The sequence below is a fragment of the Empidonax traillii genome, unplaced genomic scaffold (genome assembly GCF_003031625.1).
Source record: "Empidonax traillii isolate 1590-97213 ecotype Southwest subspecies unplaced genomic scaffold, ASM303162v1 scaffold364:size1245619, whole genome shotgun sequence".
Classification (NCBI taxonomy): domain Eukaryota; kingdom Metazoa; phylum Chordata; class Aves; order Passeriformes; family Tyrannidae; genus Empidonax; species Empidonax traillii.
In genome coordinates this window covers 860,985-877,058 of record NW_020955557.1, presented here as the reverse complement: position 1 = coordinate 877,058, position 16,074 = coordinate 860,985, and the positions used below count along the sequence as shown (strand labels likewise).

The window sequence follows — 16,074 nt, the reverse complement described above, 5'->3', positions numbered from 1 at the left end:
CTTTCTGAAATAACCTGAAGGGCCTTAGAAATTTCCTCATTTCTTCTTAGACTCCTGATCCAGTCCTGAGGACAGTTATTTGTGCCCCACCTATCTCCCTGCTGTAGCATCTAGTATACATGTCTATGAAATACTCCTTGAGTAACTGTTATAGTTGTACTGGAGGGAGTAATTTCCATTTAGTGTCTCCATATTTGGCTCTTGAAGGTGCTCCAGTACAACAACAACAAAAAAAAAAAATAGAGAAAAGAAAAATAGAGACCCCAAGGGCCTTGGAAAGCTAATGCTGTTATTTCAGTGCTCACCCTGCTCATTTTAAAGAATGCTTCAAATGCAGCGTGCATGTTGTTTGATTACCTGAGAAATTAAGACAACTGGCAAATACAGAGAGGAGATATCTGTATCCCACAAAGTAAATGGTGTGATAATGTGTGCTATAAATACGGATTGACAGCTGTATGCATTTCTGTGGTGTTAACCTGTGAAAGTGTGCATGCAGTGACTGTGTGCTTCACTGCCACCCTTCACACACACATGGCCATTATATCAACTCATTTGCATTTTGAGCTGTGGAGCAATCCTGCATTGTGTGCTCAACCTCTGTGTAACACTGTATGCTGTGTTAATGCTGGAAAATACTTTGTTCAGGCTGTGACAGATAAAATAGGGGTTTTTTTCTAGGGTGTCAAACTGTATCTGTATCTGTCAGGCTTCTCCTGCCCCTCAGTGCGTTCCCTCTGCTTCCTGCTTTGTCCTTTCTGTGTTGTCTCTTTCCCCTCAAAAGCAGGAATGGTTTCTTGGAAGCTTCTTTCAATTATTCTACTGTTTTCTTGTCAGACACCGTGGTATTTCTAAAGAACAAAGAAGCTTGGAAAGCTACATAAAACGACAACACGGGCTCGTTGACAGCACTCGTGTTTCTGTGCAGGCACAGAACTGCACAGCATTACCCTGTGAGCCCTGCCCAGAACTGTGGCTGAGTTGGGTGCAAGGACTCTGCGCCTCACCCATTTCACAGGCACTTCCATGCCTGTTCTCGAGGCCACAGATTTTTCTGCTCACTTTACTCTGTGTGAGAGCAGTTTCAGAAGACAGAAATGAAAATTGGGATTGTATGCGTGGTAAAACACAGTACAGTGAGATAGAGAATTGCATCTTTTCCAGCATATGACATGTATGGACACATGTTAAATGTACATTTACAGTAATATTAAATTTATATTTAAGCTGTCACAAGTATGAAAGTATAATGATTTTCTTTCCATCAGATTTTTAAAGTTATTATTTCCCTAGCAACACATCTTTCAATGTCTCATTTCTCTACTGGAGAACAATTTGAGGCGAGACTCAAATAAAGCGACACGGGGAAAATGTGAACAAACTCCTCAGGTGGCTTTTAGAACTTGGTCCACGCAGCAAGACAGCAACCTGAGCTTCACTTTGGGTGAAACCCAAGTTTGATAGATAGGGAACATGATCCTTTGTAGCCCTGTCACAGATCTCATCTTGAGGCGACCAGAGGCCCAACCCCACAGGCTGTAGTACTTTGGTACCCTGACTGAAGTGGTCCAACCTTCCCCCTCTGAAACACTCCTGCCAAATACTGGGGAGGGAGTTTTATTTCTTACCATTACCAATGGAATTAGCTTATTCTCAGGTATCCACTATCAACAGATTTACTCCCTCCTTGCTGAGGCAGGATTCCTTTTGAAACCATTTGGAGTGTAACCTAATTAAGGTTAAAGAATTTCATCTAACATACAGAAAAGGTAATGGTACACTTTGATCTCATGTGGATAAGATATGGCATACAAAGAAAAAGGAAATCTGCTGATCAGAGGATAATTCAGTGTGTGGAGATGAGTCCTGATAAAACAAGTGTGTACAGTTAAAGCCAGTGGAAGATTTGCTGGGAATTGACCTGCACTGTGAGTAACCTCCTGCCCACAATTATCTGTAGGAGTTATTGATGAAAAGTGATGCTATGGCCAAGGATCAATTAAAGAATCAGACATGCAGCTATGATTATCTTATTTTGGTGTGTTGTCACCTTTTTATATTCATCTCTATTTTTCCATAATCCCTATGGCATAACTGCTGAGTTATATCAAGATGTCCTTTTTCCTTAGTGTTCCTGCTGTTGATGTCTGATCATAGTTTGGTTTTTTCCAAGTTTTGTGGTAGATCTGCAAGCAGGCATCCTGCATTTACCATTTGTAGGGTTCAGTGACACAATGAGTTGAGTTCCTAGAAGTGACCCAGAGTTGGCTACAATTTAATTTTATCTCATAAGGTATTTGAAGGGCAATGCAACTCTTCCACTCCTTTAACAAAGCTGCTTCCAAAGACCCTGTCATAGACTGTTTTGCAACTGTGCACAGAGCCTCCTTTAATTTTGCATTTTGAAATGCTAGGATTTGCATCATAAGCATCTTTAGCTAATCTGAGAAGGTGAACAATGCACCATCACATGGGATTTGTACATTGGCATGATGAGCATAGCCTGCTAAGAGATGGTGTCTGATTAGTAAAAGAAGGACAAAAACGGACTCAAGTAGCTTATGTCAACTGCCATGAAGTCGCCATTTAGCAGATACTTTTAGTTGATTATGCAATGTAATGAGAAACATGTTTAATATTTTAATCTAAATGGATTGAAGGCTTTAGAATTTTTTTAAAACCAAAAATTTGTGCGATGTTTGATCGGTTGACTTTTTAATCTGATTTTTAAGAGCTCTAATTAATCAGATTTATGTTATTCGCGGTTTCTTTTCCTGTTCTCCTTGTGTGGGTTTTTCATTATTTTATTTTCATTCTGTTTGTTTTTGGCTTACTGGCAAAGGACGGCGCCACTTTAATAAGTATAAAAAGAAGGGTAGGTTTTTTTAAATTTCTTTTTATTTCTTTTGCAACATCTATTTAGTTTGAAATAGTTACTAAGCTGTAAAGTGTAGTCTCTCTCTTTTGAAATTTACTCTAATGGATTTGCTGTTTGCACCACAATAAGAGTTCCTACCACTGCCATTTTCTTTGTTGTGTGTGTGTGCTATTAACTCTGTATAAAAATGTAAAAAAGCTGACAATTATTAGGTAAGTAAGGTATAATTGCTAGAAGAAGCAACTCATGCTTTTTTTCAGTTGTTATTCTGATTTCAGTTGTTTGAGACTCTTCTCACTCGGGTTTTTTGGAGGCTTGTTGCTTGGACAGTAGTGCATAAAGTAATGTTTTTTCATCAGTTGAATACACTGCTTGAAACTGTTCTCTTTGTGCCGTGTCCAGAATGCTCCCAGTGGCATAAGATATTCTGGCAGTGATTGCAATGGAGAAAACATGAATTTTGGGGTGCATCCTGCTGAATAATTCAGTACTTGGTTCATTGCTGTGTGGAGCACGTGGCCCACGCAAATTAATGGTATCAGGCATATGCTGGTAATGTATGGGAGCTTGTGTTTCCTGTCTCTGTCAGTAAAGAAAGCAGTGTTTGTCTTCAAAACTTGGCTTGAAATTATGGGAGCTAAAAATGGCTCAAGCAGACAAAGGTCCCCCGGACTTTGGAAGTCGAATACTGAACAGCCTTTTTCCTTTGCCTGTCCTGCACAGAGGAGGTGTGACCTCACAGAGGTGAGGCAGCACTTTGGGTCTTCCCTGGCACAGACAAATAGAACGTGTGTCTTGTACTGTTCAGGTGACTCACTGCAGTAACAGGTTACAGATCAGACAAGTGAAGTTGGTCAGATTAAACACACACACCAGACTGGCTTGCATAGCAAAGAGCTGGAGAGGGACAATAGAATAGGAAAAATGCTGGATTTGTGGTATTATGAATAGATTTTCATGAGCAATAGTATTTGTTAAAGGTGATCTGTTGTGGGTAGTTCTTTACATGCAAAAAAAATAAATAAAAGCAGTGCCTGACTCCAGGAACTAACCAGATCAATACAAGTCGAAGGGGAATTAATGTGGAAGTATAAGGAAAACCAGTTATTATACAGTATTTAAAAACACACCAGCAGTGTGACTGTTCTCAGTTTGGGAGTGCTCTGTGTAAAATAAAGCTTTAGGAGGGATAACAGGGCAAATAGATAACATCTTGTGGATAAGGGAGGGCAAATGGGGAGACTGACCATAGGAAACAGCTCAAAGAAAGAATTTCTAAAATTTGAGTCTCAAAAGCATCCTAAGTCCTAGAAAGGTCAAAGTCAGAATTTGAGCAGTGAGCAGTGTGAGGTGAAGGGGATCTATAAGTGGAGTTAGAGCATGAGCTGGTGTTCTGTGTGATAGGAGGAAAAGACCTGAAACAGGACTGGGAAAGAAAAGGGACACAGTTGAAGGATAGATTAATAAATTACCAACATGATTTTTGCAGCACTGTTGCATATAAACATGACTGAGGAAGACTGAATTTATCAACGTGTAGAAAAAGGCATTTGTTTGGTGTTGATTTTATTTGCTGAAAGCCAGGGCAGAATTCTGACCAAGAGATGCAATGCAGAAAAAAAAAAAATCTGTAAGACTTTGTCAAAACCTGAATGTGAGGGGAGAAAAGAAGTAAAAAAAAAAAATACCCAGATTATGAACCTTAATAATAGGTAGAGCGATGGTATTATCCACAGTCACAGAGCAAGAATGCAGGGTAGGGCTGAGAAATAGTGGGTTAGAGAGAAAAGATAAATTAAAGAAGAAAATATTTTATTGGTAAGCATTTTACATGCTCATAATCACAGCATGTCTCATCACTTACATCATACTCTTGGGAGAAAAAAAATGTGTGCTTTTCTTTGGAAATACTGCATTCCTGATTTGTCACCCACACATATCTCACATCCTTTCTTGCAGTTGACAAAATTCAGCATGTTCAGCTTCTCTCTTTGTATCTGTTTCTGGGTGGGTTTGTTTTTGGGTTTTGTGTGTTTGTGTGTGTATGTGTGCCAACTTCTGTGCGTGCTGCAGCAGCAGCACAGCCCTGGCTTGTCACTCAAATCTTCCCTCGCAGTGGGTGGAAGCATCATTTAGATACTTGAACAGACAAGGCTGTCTTTGGCAACGCTCCTCTCCAGCAGTTCCCACCTCTCCGACTCAGTTCCTTAAAAAGCCTTTGTTACAAAGTTTCTTCTCGTTTTCCCAGTCTCATATTTTATTAGCAGACTTATTTCATTTCAAACTGATCATGTCCTCAGTTGCCTTGAAGTGAGTTTTCTGCATAGGACAGTGATTGCCCTCGTTTTTCTTAGTTTTACAGAACTGAAGTAGACTGTAGAAAGGGGTTTGTGCCATTAACTCTGCCTAAAATAATTAGAGAATAAATAAATGGACATAAAAGCTATTTTGACAGTGACTGACAGCCATTGTTGTCTGTCAGCTGCTACTTGCCTGCATGAAATGAGATAGTAGGTTTGATCCAGTGTCAGGTAGACAAGTAGAGCCAACACAAAATCCATCACTCCAGCTCTTGCTAATTGGCAATTTAAACAGGAGCCAAGAACTGATGGGGTCACAAACTGAATTCTTTCAGATTGTTAGTGGTCATGGCTCCAAAAGGGGCTCAAGGCACACAGTCAGTAGTGCCAGGGAATAGAATACAGGAGCCCTCGTGTCTAGTCTGCAGCTTTCCTCATCAATCCTCATGAATTCTGTGGGAGATTAGAAGTAAGAACAGGGGACTGGAGAGCCTGGACTCCAGAATTCTACAACAGATACCTTGTTAAATTTCTGTTACAAGACAAGTCATTTAGCATCCTAACATTTCATTGCTGTTTAAAAGTATGTTCCTGTCCCTGCAGTACATTGGAGATTAAAGGAGAGGATTAGCAGTGCTGTGTGTGACAGGATGGTGACAGGAGAGTACTCAGATCACTCCCCAGCCTGCCCTGGGCTGGAGTGGGTGCTTCATATCCTTTGCATTCTTTGTAAGAGAATATTTGCCGAGTTGAAATAGGACCCAGGAGCTGTTTTTAGCTTTGGGAATGTTTGAGAAAACAGGCTTTAAAAATATAGCTTTCAACATGCAAAATACTGACTTCTCATTTTTCTTAAAGGTTTTATGGCTTCTGTTGATTCCAGCTTTGAGCTTAGGTTATAAAGAATTTATCTACAAAAGAGCTAGTCCTGAATCATTTCAAGTGGGGATGCTCCTGTTGTTTAGAGGCGCACCTTTCCTTTTTTTTTGGTGTTATAATTGTGCCTCTACAGGGCAACAAAAATGCTTTAAATTTTTTAAAGCTATTCACCTAATGTTGTTAAATATACCTGATACTTGCATCTAGTGTAGGGTTTTCTATATCAAAATACCAGTAAACATACAGCCAAACCTGTGCATGAGGATTGCACTGCCCCTTCCTGTGTTTCCAAATTCAAGTTGCAGCTAAGAAGGCAGACTTATTCTGTAGGAGGAGATTTCAAAGACAAAGCTAAAAGGATCAGCAAAAAAAAATAGGGAATACTGAGGAGATCAGTAGTGAAGGAAGAAGATAATAACTGAGAGAAGTTGCTAATGGCACTGATAAACAAAACACTAGAGGTAAAAAGTGGATGCATAAGGAATCTCTGATTTTGGTGAACACTCAGGTATCTTAATCTGATCGTTGACTACCCAGCATGTAGAAATTTAGAGACCAAAGACTGGAGCCATGGGCAGTCCTGTAGCTGAACTGGAACCAAATTTTATTGGCTTAATATGGTAAGAAAGTCTGCTTAGCTTATGTCCAAGATGGAAACACAGTAACATCTTATTAATGGATTTTTCTTCAACAGTATTATATAATATTTTCCAACTTATTAAAAACTGGGTACATTCATTTGATCTCTCACAGCTGCTTTTGAAGGCTGCTGTATTATCAGATATTTACTTACTTTATCTTTCTTCTCTTCTTATATATGTGCAGCACAAACACATCTATTTGCACAAATATTTTCTGTTCCAATAAGTAGATTATTCCAAAAGGTTCCCAGTGCAGCAGGGAAGTGGACATGCATACAAATACATGCAGGACACAGACCACTGTGCAGCTTAGTTCTGGCAGGCCACAAATCTTTTTTCCTTTCTAATACTTCCATTGGTGGCCAAGAATCTCTCTACTCTAACCATACTCTGCTGAGCTGAATTGTGCTCACTGTGCTGTGTGCTTTGTAATTTGTTTTTGTGTTTAATTGGCTAGCTTATTTAATTGTCTTGCAATCTACATTTTGTTTTTAGGTTGCTTTGTCTCCCTGGACTTGTCCTGGTGTTTGTTTATTTCATTAAGTTCTAAGAGTTTGCCTTTGCAGTTGTGTTGGGATCATCCTGGAGTCCTTGTGTTGATGGTAAATGTCACTGAAGCAACTATGATTAAGTAGTATTGTAAATCACATCATAGAAATACAGCTGGTTTAAAAGATCCTCTGACATTTGGCATCCCTGAATAGCAGAAACAGCCCTGAGTCACAGCTTCCTATTTCAGCATGCATGACTTTTTTTCATACCTACATTATATCTAGGTTTGAACCTGTGATTTAGATATTTTTCTATATTTAGCTCCTATTTGGGTGAGATTAAATCCAGTTAGCTGTCAATCCCCTTCACAGTCTCAAACAAACAAAAAAAATCTCTAACTCAAATGTAGAAAATACCTATATCTAAAAGTATGTTTAAATATCAGCAGCTAATGTGGGACTGAGAAGTTCAACACGTTACGATTTAAATCTTTTCTGGTAAATTTAATAAGGCAAACAGTAGTAACTAAAATGAGACCAATCCAGCTTAGGTTTTTAAATACCCTCAACTGCAGCGTGTGGGTGTAATCCTGTGTCTACTGCACTGATGTTTAGCCAGAGCTGAACCATTACCAGAGAAGAGCAATAGCTTTTACAGCATTCATTGGGAAAGGTGTAAAATTTTACCAAAAATATTGGAAGAAATATCTCACTTTTCTCTTCCTTCTTTTAGAAGCACAAGTGATGTCATGCTGTCAGTGCTTCTCTGTTGTGAATCATAACACCTGTGTTTGGAAGGATAATTCTGGTATTTGCTGTTTGTCCTTACTGCTGCTTTTTGTGAGCTTGGAGCATCATCTCCTGATTTCTCACTGGTTCTTTCCACTGAGACAGCAACTGAAACCTCTGATACAGTTTAGTTTTCCCTTCCTCCTCAGTTTTTCTCGTGATGAAGTTATCAAGACACAAATGAAGATCTACATGCTTGTCTGTGACAGTAGCTGATTTCAACATCTGTTTGTTTCCATCTGTTGGTAGAAAGTAAAACTCCTTTCTCTGCATGCTCTTGTATCGACTTCACTGCTTATATCAGAAGCAGGAATTTCACAGCTCTGATTCTGTGTTACTTGTTTGCACAGAAAAAGAGTTTGATTGTTTGTTTGTTTGTTTGTTTGTTTGTTCCCTTTTCAAAGGCATAAAATATGTGGCAAACTGATCAGTCACATTCTTCTCTGGTAAGCCAGGACCAGAGCAGGGGAACTTCCATTTCCTTGAATGCACTGATGCATGTGAAAACGAGATTGAACTGTGCTGCTCTTCAAGGATGCAGGAGACGGGGAGGACCCAAACTGGATTGGCTGCAAATCAATCCACCGTTTGCAAATCATTCTAGTTTAGCACAGAGAAGTCCAGGCTTCCCTTTAACATGGGCAGTGAGAGCTGCAGAGCTTCTGCAGTAGTGGAGGGGGAAGCAAACAGGCTGTGACCAAGTGTTGAATCCAGAATGTACTGACAGGAGAAAGTCCTCCAGACATTTGACTCCTGGCACAGCTTTAGCGAGTGTCTAGTGCACTCAAATGTCCTTTTTTTTCTCTCTGTCTCCAGTGTTTAGTTTATTTTATGCCACTTAAAAATCATTTTATGTTCAGCTGTGGCTTTTCCAGTGAGACAGCACAGTGATCTTTTTCTCTCCCCCTGCTGTGCTCCACTATCTTTAGAGAACTAAGATCTTTGTTGATGTTTAGTGAGATTGTCCAAGCTCATCTTCACAAAAGCAGTAATGGGGCTTCAGTCCTTTCAATCCACCATTAAAATGGTTCCAATGTGTCTTGACATTTTCTTGATTTTGATTTTCCCTATTCTTACAGACTGCATTGTTAACGTTATTGAAAATATTCATAAGGGTCAATTCATCAAGCAAAATTTTCTTGTACCAAGTGACCAGCCTCGAAGAGATCATTTGAAAAATTTGCTGTGGTTCTGGAAATTGGTGCTAGATAGTGTGGGAAGACATGTTTGTAATTCTTAGGTGGATTTTTGTAACAGTTGTTAAGCAAAGCAATTATCTAATGGAAATAGGTGCTTTGTACAATAGTAGAGACAGGAACAGTAAGTGTTGTCTTTTTGACAGATAGGCTCACACTGAAGGCAGTGAGAAAAAATATTTCTGATAAATTTTTGCCAAGGTAAAAGTTTGCTGAGTGTTCAGAAAAACGTAAATATTCATTGTGCTGCTCAGCCACTTCTATAAAAATCCTGCCATTTTTTTTGTAGAACAGCTTAAGTACTTATTGATCGAGAACTTCTTACCTCCCAAAATGGAGGCATCCCCATATCTCTACAGGTATTTTAAATGAATTGAATTAATCATAGCCTTAAAAGTCTCTAGTGGTCTTCGTTAAGTTTCCTGGGTTTAATTAAAACATCTGTGCACTTTTAATTTATCGATTCATCCAACTCATATGTCATGTTTTTAACACACCCCAGCATGCTCTGCATCATTTTTAACCCGATTTCCACTTAACTAAAGCAATTAAATTCACCCCGGATTAATTAAAGCATCCATACTTTAGAGCTTAAGTCAGCGTGTGCTGCTTTCCCCAAATGGTTTCTGAATGTCAGAGATTTGACACACCTGATGGGTTTTTTGTCCTTCTGGAAATCCTTCTGTGAGCCTCTTCCCGGCTTGCAAATGTGCAGTTTGGCAGAGCGAGACCAGAGAGCTTGGTTAGGCTGGGCTTGGGCACCTGAAGTGAGGCACAGCAGAACATGACTGTTTGGAAAGGCTGGACATTCCCTCTTAATACTGACCTGATGCCTGCAAGGGTAGGATACCCCTACTGCTAAACCATTTCAATTAGTTGTGTGTTCTATAAACAATTTCATGGAGTAACTCCTAAAGCGTCTGATGTCACTGACAAGTTTTCCACAGCTGTTCATTTTTCTGCTTCTGAGTGCATTTCTACAAGATGGCTCCTGGATGGAAGAGCACAAGGCCTTTGGGCAGCCTGAAAAATGTTATAGGTCTTCCCAATTGTCGCTGTTCCCCGGAACATTTCAGCCTGACAGAAGTTAGAATTCAAACACTGTTCTTCCTGGCCATGCAAATGGCATCTTTGTGAGGCACAAAGAGCAGAGGAGAGAAAACAGCCTTGGATTTATTCAATCCCCCATTCCAGAATGATTTTCTTGAGTCTAAGCCTCTCACCAAGAGAGTAGAATAAAACCAAGGTAAACTAGTGAAAAACAAACAGCATAACCCATGGAGTGGTCTTAGAAGTTATTTCAGACTTTCATATCTGTAAATGAACTCCAGTAAATGCTAATAGGCCTGCAGACAAGTAGTGAAATGTGCAGCCAACTGATTAAAATAGGTTTAAACAGAAAATATGAAGGGAAGTGTTGTCAAACAAAATAATTGCTTTTTCTGACTACAAATAAGTAGAGTCGTATGTCTCCTAATTTTTAGAAATATGGGCAAATACTTGGGGTAACGAGATGTAATAATTAAGGGCATATATTTGGTGTAAGAAGGGATAGGTAATAAAATAAGGGGTATTTCAGTACTATTTTGTTTATAATAATGTAAAGTCTAGAGCCAACATTTTGAATCAGGTTGACAGCAATTAACTTTTTTAATAACTGGGCTGATTTTCTAAAATGCAAATGTTTGCAATTCCTTTGGGTTTAGTGGTTTTGTGGATTTAAACTCATTTAGATTAAGATTGTTCATATATGAATAGGTATGACTTCATCTTAGGAGAACAGGAACTTGTCTGGAGCTTTTGGAGTGAAACTAAAATTATCCAGGGCTTTGGTAGACAACTGTAGTAGGATTCAGCTCTAGCATCACCTGATTACTTAGTTATCTAATTTCTCCACTGAAGAGAAAATAACATTTCTAGTCTAAATGCCACATATGCATCACCAACATAAATGCCAAAAAGAGAAAAACACCAGTACAGTGTGACCCTGCTCATATTTATTAAGTGTTTGGAACCAGGCAGTTGTAGACTACGTTTGGTTTAGATTTTTCCTCTATTTTGGCTCCGCTTTGGACTGACCTGGAGTGCATTTATAGGCTTCAAATTAGACTGTCAGAACCAGTAATCCATTTTCTTTGTATACTGGCAAAACCTTGCATAATCTCTCAGCAGTAGCAGCTTAATCTCTGCTAGAAGGAAGTCCAAGTGCGAGCCATTAGAGAGTCTGAATTAATCATCCCCTGGAGGAATTGTACCCAGGAGGGTCACTGGAAAGGTTCATTGGTGAGAAGTTTGACCTGTTACGTGTCTTCAGTACAATTCCTGGTGGCCGCTGAAACAAAGAACAACTTTATTTTTATTATGCCAGTGTGTATTTCACTTCTTCATGTACCTGGGAATTTGTGCAGCTCTGTCTAAGGAGCATATCAAAACTGCCCAATCAGCTCAGTGGTTTTTAGTGACTGAAATTCACTTCCTCCTCCTAAACTTAGACATCTACACTTAAAAATAATCTTTATTTCTCTTAGGTCTCTACAGTTCAACGAGGGCCAAACATATCTTACATAGGAATACAAATAGTATCTCTTCAGTAAGTTTTTTTTTTTCTGATTGTGTTTGTTTATATAGAGGTCACATTAATGAAACAAAACTTTAATGGCTCAGACCAAACTTCCATTTCACCCAGGGTTTCAGCTCTGATGGTGGCCTGCAGCAGAGAGTTGAGGAAGGGTGAAAATTGTACCTGTCTTTGTTGCTTCTCTGGTAAATTCTTTTAGTTCTAGACCAAGGACTTCCTACAATAGATGATGTCTCTTTGTGCTTAGAAGCCTTTGTAGAGCTTCACTCCATGAATTTGTCTACTTCTGTGATCAGTCATGGGACGTTCTTCCATGAGTTCTAACTTTGCAGATAATCTTGTTGAAACTGGTTGATGGAACAGTCAGCAGTACTTAGAATGTAAGGGCACTTCAGATGTGTCCGTGTCCTCTGTTGGTTCAGCCTTAAACTCCCATTGGAACACTCAGCCCTAATTTTCCGTGCTGTTTGCATTGTAAACAGGCAGTAAAGCTCATTGTTTTTTCCACACCAGCTTGTGATGAGAAAAACCTGGTTTTATATGCAAAATTAGGGCTTGCAATCATTATGGATGCCATTCTGGCCCTGGCTCAACCACTGCCCCTTGTCCATCCAGACCAGTGGCTCCCCTCACCAGCCCACCATGGGCATTGCACCACAAAAAACTGTGGTGTATGCACTAAAAAAATTTGACACAGGGGGACTCGTAAGCTTGTAGATAACACAAAGGAGGGTAATCTTCTTCTGCCATGTTCAAAAATCTACATTTGTATGTAAAACTGAGCTGCTCACAAAATAAGAGCAATAGAAGGGCATTGCTTGTGACCTGGTCCAGGACAGTGAAGCATTGTAGATGCAAGTTCAAAAACCTTTCAAGTCTGCATATATTTGTGCCCAGAGACTCAAATAGCTTTGAAGAGAAGAATACCAATTTGTCTATTTTATGAGGAGGAACTGAAAAGAGTCTGCAGTAGAGAACTGACAGCCTAGATCCCAGTGGTACAGGACTCTCTGCACCAGGGTAATGTTTGCTCTACAGCAAGAGAAACCAAACCAGAGCTCTACCTTCACATCCTCTTTGGAACTTCAAGTAGCAGGGGAAGGCCTCTCAACCAAGCAGCTGTGTAACAAACCCAAGCTCTGCAACAGCCTCCAAGAGTTTGACTCCTCAGATATCCTTTACTGGCTTCTTGCCATGCTCTAGAAGAACACCTCTGGTGAGTATGTGTGTGTGGATACTGCAAGGGTGGGTGAAGGCAGTGTGTGCACAGGCTGCAGCTGGGAAACTTGGTGGCCTTTGATGCCAGACCATCTGGGTGTTATCCCTTGCCATCTCCTCTCCTCATCCATGTGTAACAGGCTGTTACCAAATCACCTTTCCTCATGCATCAGGGAATATCAACATTACTCCAAAATAACTCTCCAAAGATAATCTTTGGAGAGAGAACTTTTAGAGGGATGTTGGGCTTGTCTCAGAAATGAGATGGAACTTGATTGTTCCATTACATAAATCACCTTCCTTCACATTCCTTCAACAGACTTTGAGCAGTCAGTCCTGTCCTGGAACAAGGGCCATTTACTTCATGTAGGGAAACATAAACAGTCCTAAACAAGAATTCCAGATGATTCTTGAGCAGTTTCCACATTAATTGAAGCTACCTGGATGTAAAATTGATTTGGTGGATTGGTTTGGACTCATCCTGCAGCAACATGGTCTAGCAAATAGGCATAGGAAAGCTCTTTCTGGTTACCTGCTCCAGTTTTCTGTGGAAAAGCAGCTTGATTCTCTCTCTTCCTCACACAGAACAGCCTATAAACACATACCAAAAAGATTAAGGAAGAACCATTTATTACAGCAGTGACAAACCAACTTCTTATAACCCACACTTGCTTGCATTCTTGCTTATGTGTTTCTTCTGCAGTCTTAGTGACACGGCAATCTTGGAAATGCCAAAATCTGACCCAGATTCTCTGTCAGTTTTCTTACTCTCAGAGTGATATTCCAGTCACATAGTTTGTAGAATAACCCCAGCAGAGGGTTGTAGATTAAACTGTGGCTTTGAGTTGCAAGTGTCTTAATCTTAACTGTATTCACTTCCTCCCTGGGGTTAAATGACAGGTTCTCCTTTTTGTCCCAGGGGAGTTCTGGTGTCACTGACATCGTGGCAATGCATATTGCAGTGGCAAACCACTGAAGGCAGATTGCTGCTGAACTCATAGACAAGCTTCACAAGGACTGAATAGATTTATGAACCATAGCAAGACCTCTGACCTGGTAAAAACATGAAGAGAGGAATGAAAAGCTGTGACATGGCTTTCAGCTTTACTTAAATTCCTGAAGCACCAGAGCAGAGTGAGTGAGGGAAAACTAAAAAACTACTGTGGGAGCTCTTTAGCCCGAGACCCAACACTGTCCAGTAATCTTTCTTCTCCTGTGCCAATCTCTGGTGTCCCAGAAGTTGAACCCTGCAAATCCAGATCAAAAGTAGGAGCTAAGAATGGCCTTCCCATAGACAAGCTCCAAATAGCAGATATGCATCTCTTTTAGCTGGTCTGCAATTGCCCATTGCTAAATGAGACTTAGGGACAAAGCAAGCAGAGAATTGATCTCACAGCAGATGCCTGGCACAGATTTATAGGTCTAGACCACTCTAGGTCTAGGGTGATCACATCTAAGTGGCTTGGGCTGGTTTTTTGTTGTTGTTGTTTTGGTTTTCTTTTTTTATTTATTTTAGGAATGGAATTATTTCTGCTCTTACAAGGAACTCTGCTGTTTAAATAGAGTTATTGTCTTTATTTGAGTTTCCACTCCACAGGAGAGGTTTGCAGAACAGAAGTCCTTTCAGGTGGTGAGTGACATGTTGACCTGTAAAACATCAACACAAAAAAAGCTATTCCTCACTTGTATCCAGCTTGTGAGTTTACTCTAACTTTTTGTCTTTATAACTACTTGAACAGATGTGGTTTGTTCAGAGAAACTGTCTACTGCCTACAGATTCGTTTAGCTTTCCTGGGATGTTTTCTTTCTGTGCAGCTTTGTCACAGCATGGGGAGGAGTTTGATGGGCAAAAGCAGTGTGTCCCAGTGCAGCTGGAGAATCCACACTGAGCAACCATCAATAATAACAGCTCTGAGTCTCTGCAGTGGCTTGGAATCATTGCAGAGAATAACAATCTTACTTCCTTCTGTGGGGGACTTGAACAGAGGGACTGCAGGATTAACCACCACATTGCCTTGTTCTAGAGAGAGAGATTTTTGGGTTAAAATGAGGCCCAAATAAAGGGCCGGTGTCTCTACAGTCTGTCAGGGTGTGCAAGATGGCACCAAGAAACTGGCCACTCATGATTACTGCAGATCCTCAGGATAGGCTGCCTCTTCATCCCTTGCCACCAGATCCTCTTCACCAAGGCAAGTAAAGAGAGCAGGAAGAGGTGACTGCCATTCTCACAGTGATTTGGAAAACCTATCAGTGTCAGCCCAAACAATCCTTTTGATAGCAGTGAAATGGAGAGTTATGGACAAAGGAATTGTTTGTGCCCCCAGATCTTTATGCCTGAAAAGTGGAAGTGGTGCCAGGTTGATCCCTTTCTTCCTGGCTCACCTACATGACTTGCAGGAGGAGCAGCACACCTGGGCAGTGAAGGGCTGTGAACAATGGGGAACTGAGCCAGGCTCCAGCTGTGACACCTGCAGGCAGAAGGAATAGTCACAAAGCGTTCAGGTTGCTCTTAGTTCAGCATGTGGTATATCATGGAGGGGTGTTTGATGATGCCATGCAAAAAGATGTAAAACAGGCTGTCCCAGAGTGCAATGTGGACTTAATGGATGTTTGTCTGTATGGCATTTCAGTCCAGCTGGTTCAGTAAAGTTAATTCTGAAACCAGCTGTGAAAAGCAAAACTGGTAGATCTTTAACATAAACGTTTTTCACTGAACTCAGTACAGCACTTGCGAACATATATCACATCTGAAATGAAAATGTTGCTGCTGGAAATTATGTTTCATTCAAATTTGTGTTCATTTTTGGAGTGAGTAAGAAAGCCACTGGGCAAAACTCAGAGTGAGAGAGAACACCAGGTCTGCAGTAGAATGAAGTCCTACTGCCACCAAAGGATGGATATTATGGCTCTGAGACATAGGAACAGTAGCAAAAAACCCCAGACTCCAGCATACTGATATTTTTAATTGTTTTACTGTAGAAAAAACGAGGCTAAAAAAGATTATGTATATGACATGTGGCCCATCATCCTGTAGTCTTAACTGAAATAACTCTCAACACTCCAAATTTTAGCTGTCATTTCAAGTAGAAATCTGAGTTTATATT

The 16,074-nt window shown here is 40.2% G+C and overlaps 1 protein-coding gene across 9 annotated transcripts in view; it reads left to right on the top strand.

The window, feature by feature from the left end:
* TENM2 (teneurin transmembrane protein 2) overlaps positions 1–16,074 on the top strand; it is a 448,458-nt gene that overhangs the window by 346,884 nt on the left and 85,500 nt on the right. For 5 of the 9 annotated variants that reach the window (XM_027892714.1, XM_027892710.1, XM_027892709.1 and 2 more), the window contains one exon: positions 2,843–2,875. The exons of the other annotated variants lie outside the window; for them this stretch is intronic. In XM_027892714.1, coding sequence (XP_027748515.1) covers positions 2,843–2,875 — 33 coding nt within the window. The remainder of the gene's footprint in view (positions 1–2,842; positions 2,876–16,074) is intronic. 9 annotated transcript variants of the gene reach the window in all.